We start from the raw sequence: 7,951 nt of genomic DNA, 5'->3' as shown, positions 1-7,951 counted from the left end.
CTGGCGCATCCACCACGACATCAGGAAAAAATACTTTTTATTTTTATTTTTTAATTAAATGAAAAACAAAAAGTCCGGCGACGACAGTTTTTAGAAGAGCCAATTAGCTATCTTTTAGTAAAAAAGCAACTTTCTAGAGCAAGTCGTTACTTCAGTAGAGACAACACAGATAAACATTAGCATTTTATTATATGTAGATAATATGTAAATTCCTACCGCAACGCTTCAACGGCAAAAATCAGAAATTATCCCTACCTATTTCACACCGCCGCGCCGCGCCGGCGCCGCGCGTCATGTTGATCGTATTAAAATAATATTGAAATCGTGGTTTTGTCATAATATTTAAGTATTTTAGTTTTTTGCTAGTGCACTTATTGAGACTATAAAGCACTCAGGCACGAGGTTTGTGTGATGTAACGCTATTTCGGGTAGTAAAAAATAAGTGAAAAAGAATTCGAACTAGGCGTCGTGTTGTGTTGTGATAATTTCAGATGTTAATAAAATTGTCTAAAAAATGTTAACGCGTAAAGGAGAGCGTAATTAAGGCGTTGTTAGGTGCAATAACATTCAATAATTCAACTTTCCCGGATATTCAACTCTCCCGAAACAACATTTTAAAGCTTCATAGTTTCTCACACCGATTTGATCAAAAGCAAAAATGGATTGAAACAGTTCGACGAAACAAGTGAGTAAACAAAGTGCTCGTTATATAATCAAAAAATTAAAAAGACTATGAGAGGATAAAATATAATTTGCAATATTAATGGTATACTTTATTTAATCAGCTAGTGATTTGTTGAAATGTTTTAAGAACATCTTCTAAAATTATAAAATCTTTAAAAATTTTCGTTATAGCCGAAACAGCCCCAATTATGCCCCACTAGCAAAACCGGTGATTAAAACTCTGCTCGTTACCATAGTTGAACTCATCTAAAAAGTGTTTTAACTGAAATAATAATGTTGCGGACCGGTGTGGACTCGACCTAACCTAACTATATAGCCCGCCCTCGGATGACCTTAACATCGCATTAAAGAATAGACACCGTAATGATTCATTCAAATACATTTAAATTTACATATACCGCGGCCTCCCCATAAGAGCAATGAGAGAATTTATGTCCCAGGATTGAAGGACAGAAGATCGAGTTTGACATAAGTCCATCCTTGTTCAGTAGATGGATGTAATGCACATGCGCCGAAATGCTACTTTTCTATTGGCCGAATGGTGTCGAGATGGGTTATCGATTTATTTTTGGACGCGTCGTCGGCGTGGATTTTGTTTTCAGTTTGGACTTGGGCAGTCGCCATTAGAGTTTACTCTAACTTTCTGTTTTCCACGTGTACTGTGTTTTCGTTTGTATTTTAATCTTTGTGCGTTTATTGACAATTTTGTGATTTAGTTTTAAAGACTTTTGCTGTAGTTTAATTAATAGAACAATGGGAATGGGCTACTGCTTCTTGTGTGGTAGAAGCCAACTAACCAAATTAATAATAGAAATTTTTCTCGATGTTCGTTTGTATCATGAAAGCAAAATCAGAAATGAAAGGGATGTTAATATAAGACAAAAATATACTAAACTAATTTTATTCAAAAATCAATAATTGTTAAAAGCATTATATTTAGTCTTACTATTTTAAAATAAAAAAGACATTATAATGTAAAGACTAAAAATAGAGACTACATAAGGCTAATTATAATGCTTACACAGTTACACACAAACTGTCTTATTGTAAATTATTATTGTTTTTTTTTCATAATATAAAAGAGTATTTACAATGCAACAATGTAAATAATTATATTTTTTGTATCTAGCTTGATTTATGTATAAACTTAATATGTACATACTTTTAGTTATATTTGTTTAATAAAAAATATGTTAATAATAAAGAATTACTTTTGTTTCATTTTAAACCAGGACTGATGTTGATTATTGATCAAAATACATGGGCAGTAAAAGAAACAATAGACAGTAAAAAATGTACTGTTATACTTTGTTTTGCTGCAATTTTTAAGTCGAGTGAAATAGATATGCAATTTGTAATACTAAGTTCTTAAGACAGTTCCTTAATTGAGGTTTTACTAAATTATTTTTTGAATTTTAAAAAAAGTGAAATAGATATGCAATTTGTACTACGAAGTTTTTAAGACAATTTCTTAATAATTGTGGTTTTACTAAATTATTTTTTGAATTTAAAAAAAAAATATCGTACCTGTCACTTTTTTTCATTCGTTTTATTTAATAATAATTGTCTAACACAACAAAGTCTACTTAGAACGATATGATATAAATATAAATGAGTTCATTAAAAAATGGTCTGATTAAAATTAGTACCTAAATAAGCAAAAATTATCCCCTCATAAAACAAGAAATTAAGGAGTTCAGTAAAAGGATTGCAACTATATATTTTATTCAGTAAATTTTCATAATAGTAAGTATAAAAGCACAATCTCTAAAACGACAATATGAATAATGTATATTAAGATTTAACTCGAGTTTCAGTGAAAAAACTATATTGATATTAAAATATTTTAATACCTTCAGAATACTAATTACATACCATAAAATAGGAGTTTTTACGATGCGGGAAGCCTATCTAGAAAAAGAATTTTAGAAATCAGCAATGGGATTCTGTAAGCTCTGTAGCAAGAAATTTCCTATCGAGCCTATGCTATTTGTATACGATTGATGAGTCACTAGACAGGGAAATGTTTACAGAATCGCACTGCAGATACCTATTACGCTACTAGGAGCCCCCCATTGTGAGACAGATATAAAATAATTTTTATATACCTATTCCATAGCCTATTTTTTTAAATGTCTGTAATATTTATAATAAACTTATTTTAACGAGTAGAAGTATTGCACCAGCATCAAAATTAACACTACTTGTAAAAAACTGTTGCTCCTTGAGTTTGTAATAGATATAAACAAAATAAACATTCGAAAATAACTAAATCGAAGATATCTGAAAACTTTTGGTTGAAAAAGTGTTTTGCCATAACATGTTGGATACGATTAAAATATCTCAATTGATAAATATGCGCATAATGTTACATTATCAAATTATTTGATTTCAGAATATTTAACAAAAACTTCCAATTTTTCGAAAGATTTAATTCAATTATTAGAACGTCTTTAACCTCAACTTAAAATAAATAAAACCAAAACAAAACATATCATATGATTTGGAACTGTCCAATCAAAGTGCTTACAGATCGAGCAAGCGCAGAAAACCTCCTCCCGAACAAGGATAGACTTATGTGGGAAATGCATTGACATTCTATAGCCATCCTTCAACATCGGGACAGGAATTTAAGCGGTACTCTCCGTATATTTTATTAAAACGTATTTGGATTCATTGTACAACGTACGTGTATTTGTAAGTACGAGTTGTTTACGATATTCTCCGATGGTAGCAGCACCGCCGGAGAATGCACCAAGCCTATAGCATACGATAAAAAAGATATCAAAGTTGACTTAGAAATAAAGCTCGTTGTCATTTTATATATAAAAGTATATGGTGAACGTTATCCATCGTTATTTCTAAGCCAACTTCACATCGTTTGTTATCGATCATGCGCTATTTATTATCAATAGATCTATAGATACCTTTTTAAACTGTTAAAACAGTTATGAATCTTGGCATCAATAATGGCTTGTACACACGGATCCTTTTCAAAATTAAATAGCGGTTTATGGGCGTTATACTTGTGCGAATCGTGTAACAAAATTTCCAATTTTTCTAATGATTCTTCTTCGTAATCGCTAAAACACTATGATTACAATTAGTGTATATTCTCAATAAAATGATTAATTCAAAAACCAAAATAACAAACTACATACAAGTTTGTATAATAATGAATAGTACCATTTAATGTAATATCTTTTCTTTCAATCGACGATAATACTTCAAATTTGGAAACGCGTATAATAGCTTAGGGCCGATACATCGTTTTACATGGATAACCTTCAACAAATTAGAGACAAGCTGCAATTTTGCATGGAGCTTCGTTTTGTAGATCTTTAAACATCCTGAAACCCCAGTGATAAAGCGTTGAGCCCGTCACCCCAAAACCACCCCTACAAGGGGTAAAAGTGGCCCTTTTTTTACTTTTTCTTCAATAACTCTAAAACTACGAATTTTAGGAAAAAACGAGTAGAAAATTGAAGAGAAGGAAATTTCCTACCATAGGTAAATAACCAAAATTTTTAGAATTTCAGTGGCGCAGGTGCGAAGTCTTTAATTTAGGAGGATTGTTTTAATAACCCACCATTCTGTGTTTAACTTCAAATGAAAGCATTTTTGAGATAAATCTCGAGACCAAAAAATTTATTAGGATACAAGTTCCTATAAAAACGATCTTTTTAATTAAGGTAAGTTACCAGGGGCGGAGATAATTTTTTTAAATGTGGGTTTTTTACATTTTAAAAACATTGAATAAGAAAAATTGCAGTTTTACAAATAATTTCCCATGAAATAGGTATATTGAAAAATTACACGTTTAATAACAAAATAAGAAAAACCTTAGCTCAAAAATAGGATAACTTATCTTAAGGATAGTCCTCATTCACTTCCACATTTGTTGGGTTCATATATGTAATGCCATTGCATTGACCACATGCCATAGTGCAGGTGAGTTCCATTCGCTTGAATGTACATGCTTTTTTACAGCCTCCCGAAGAGCAATTGCAAAAATTTTTCTCTAAAACCCATGTAGGAGCAATGGGCTGGTCTGAATGTATTGGATTCATCTCTCGATTTTTCAGATTCAAAGCCCAATCTTGTGGTGGTAAATTGTTATTTAACCAAGCCTGTACCCTGCGATATTTTCAGATCTGTTTTTTCACAATACTATAATTATATAACATATCACTATGGTAAAAATGTCACTGTTGTTTTTGATGGCTATGAAGAGATACAGACCAAAATTGTGAAGCAGAATCACAGATCTGCCGGTAAAAAAATGGTACCAATTGTATCTTTCTCGAATTTATCTGCAGTGAACATACCAAAGGCAGATTTTTTGTCAAACACCAACGAATGAAGTTGCTTTTGTTGGTGTTAAACACCAACAAACGCAACTTCATTCGTGCGCCCGGAAAAGTATTGTTGGAAAATGGAATCATTGTTAAATTCGCTGATGGTGATGCCGATACTCTTATTGTAACTACAGCGGTCGCAATAAGTGACAATTTACCAAAAGGGACCGTAGCAGTAGTTAGCGAAGATACGGACATTATAGTGTTACTGATTCCTTATTGCTACAAGAGACTGTTTATGATTCGTCCGGGAAAGGTGTCAAAACCAAATAAAATAATCGACATATCAGCCTTACAACAAAAATTGGGGGATCTGAAGAATGTGATTCTTAGAGTCCACGCTATATCTGGTTGTGACACAACGTCTGCTGTGTCCAATAAAGGGAAGATTAATTTAGTGAACACCATCCAGAAGAAAAAGTTATGTGAGCTATTAAAAGAATTTTATAATCCCGAGGCTACAAAGGAGAAGTTAGAAGTAGTTACATCTCAGTTTTTTATAGCAGCATATGTTAAAAATTCGACAAAAAAGTAGATTTGGATAGTGCCAGATACATGCTTTATCAAACGTAAGTACGTAGCTAAACGAAGTCTTATTACCAACTTCAACTTGGCATTCATTACCACCTACCTCCAATAGTGCGAAATATCATGGACTTAGAGTTTTTCATCAGGTAAGTTAAATTTATGTAGCATTCAAATGTTAAACTAAATTCTCATTTTTAACTTACAGGTACAGGCTTGGTTAAATAACAATTTACCACCGCAAGATTGGGGTTGGAATCTGAAAAATCGAGAGATGAATCCAATACATTCAGACCAGCCCATTGCTCCTACATGGGTTTTAGAGAAAAATGTTTGCAATTGCTCTTCGGGAGGCTGTAAAAAAGCATGTACATGCAAGCGAATGGGACTCACCTGCACTATGGCATGTGGTCAATGCAATATTGAAGAAAAAGTAAAAAAAGGGCCATTTTTACCCCTTGTAGGGGTGGTTTTGGGGTGACGGGCTCAACGCTTCATCGCTGGGGTTTCAGGATGTTTAAGGATCTACAAAATGAAGCTCCATGCCAAATTTCAGCTTGTCTCTAATTTGTTGAATCTCTGCCTGTATAGGCTCTGGGCTATAAGAGATCTAGCTAAAGTAACTGTTTAAAAGCGATTTCACGATTAAAGCCGGGACCTAGTACAAGGTCCGGGTAAATCCGGATGAATGGAAAATTGAAACACAATGTATACTTATATATAATAAACCTCCGCTACCCTAGATATTTAGCCAAACGACCAAACTGGCTATGACAAGCGCGTTTGACAACACATGTTTGTCAAGCATGCTTGATCACGTTTAAGTATGGGGGAGTACTTAAGTAGCGCTGCCTATTTGAAAAAAATATGATGTGGTAAGAATAACTTATCTATTACGAAAGATCTCTTTATTCTTTATTAAAAAAAAGTTACTTAAAAGTAAATTTATTAGTTTACCAATACTAATGTCTAATCCTCGATAACATTAAGAGATTAGATTAGACAGGAACACACGAATTAAAATTAATTGGAATCATTTGGTTTTGGCACGTGGTGCCAATAGCAATTATACAGGGTGAGTCTTTAAGTGTAAATATTTTAGGGGTAGTATGATTCGACCTCAGAAACATGTCTATGACGTTTATCGCGAAAATAATTTGGAATTTATTGATAATTTTTTTAACTTTTTGGACTTTCATTGTCTTTATTTATTTTTGATTAACACAACGTTTCAGTCAGAAGGATCACTGACCGTTATCAAGTGTAAACTAATTCCTAAAACTACTGAGCTTTTTCTACTATAACCAGGCATTACCCGTGAAGAAGTTAGGTGCAGTCCGCTTCCACTGTAAGGTTATCCACTTAGAATGCCTCTTATTCAAAGGAATGCCTGCATTTGTGCGTTTTATCAGTGGTTGCAATATCGTGGATATTTCCGTACTAGGATTGCTAAAAATGTTGCTATTGTTTGCAATAAAAACGGCCTCTTTAAATTTACGCTTTTTCCAATGAGGGGTTCCCTGTGAACAACCCCAGCTTCTGACCACTTTATATTGTGCTGTTTTTAACAAACATGGTCAGCAATACATGCGCTATTAAAGAATAAAGAAGAGTACATGCCTTGGCATAATTACGTCTAGGGTTTGACCTCGCCAAAATTATCATCGATTGTCATTCCCCAGAGGTCTTTGATGTCGTTTTTTTCTCGGTCGTATGGTTGGAAGAGGAGTAAGAAAGGATATTACATTGAGTATTTTTTGTATTTGAAACGTATAATATTGTATATTCTAAAAAATCTATAATATGGCATAAATCCTATAAAGTAGGGTTGCACAGTTGTGTATGTATTCCAAAAATATATTAATTGCAATTATAAATTATAATTAATATATTAATATTATAAACAAAATATTGATTATACCAATATATCATGCTAAACTTATAGATTAGATAAGTCAATAGGTATGTTTTCTTAATATGTTTTTTATTTTTAAAATAAATTGCAATAAATAATCAGTATGATTTTTTTCACTTACAAGGTCTCTAAACAACCCGGGCATGGACCAATGCATATCTAGCAATTCCTCTCTTTCTTTCAAAACTACCTGGTAAATTTTTCTTATAGTTTCATCATTGGTCACTGCAATGATAAAAACAATACAATAAATCGACACTGTAAATGACACGAGATTAGATAAATAAATATAGAAATATTTATTTATATTTCAAACTTGAAAAAGATGTTTGGATAGTATGTATTACTTTCTTCATTTTTATAGAAACCAAGAGAGATGACCAAGAAATCGCCAACTGCGATTCAATCGCAGCGATTTTTAAATGGCAGCCGCAACCTGCGATTGGCTCTCATGGGAAACTGCGGTTGC

The 7,951-nt window shown here is 32.6% G+C and overlaps 1 protein-coding gene across 1 annotated transcript in view; it reads right to left on the bottom strand.

The window, feature by feature from the left end:
* LOC115879382 (leucine-rich repeat and guanylate kinase domain-containing protein-like) overlaps positions 1-7,951 on the bottom strand; it is an 83,705-nt gene that overhangs the window by 1,870 nt on the left and 73,884 nt on the right. Inside the window, exons 13-14 of the mRNA XM_030896171.1 lie at positions 7,604-7,707; positions 3,612-3,775 (exon numbers count right to left, since the gene is read on the bottom strand). Of these exons, the coding sequence (XP_030752031.1) occupies positions 3,612-3,775; positions 7,604-7,707 (268 nt within the window). The remainder of the gene's footprint in view (positions 1-3,611; positions 3,776-7,603; positions 7,708-7,951) is intronic.

This window comes from Sitophilus oryzae, unplaced genomic scaffold (genome assembly GCF_002938485.1).
Source record: "Sitophilus oryzae breed Bouriz unplaced genomic scaffold, Soryzae_2.0 scaffold_1576_pilon_pilon, whole genome shotgun sequence".
Taxonomy (NCBI): domain Eukaryota; kingdom Metazoa; phylum Arthropoda; class Insecta; order Coleoptera; family Curculionidae; genus Sitophilus; species Sitophilus oryzae.
This window is presented reverse-complemented; position numbering and strand designations above follow the sequence as displayed.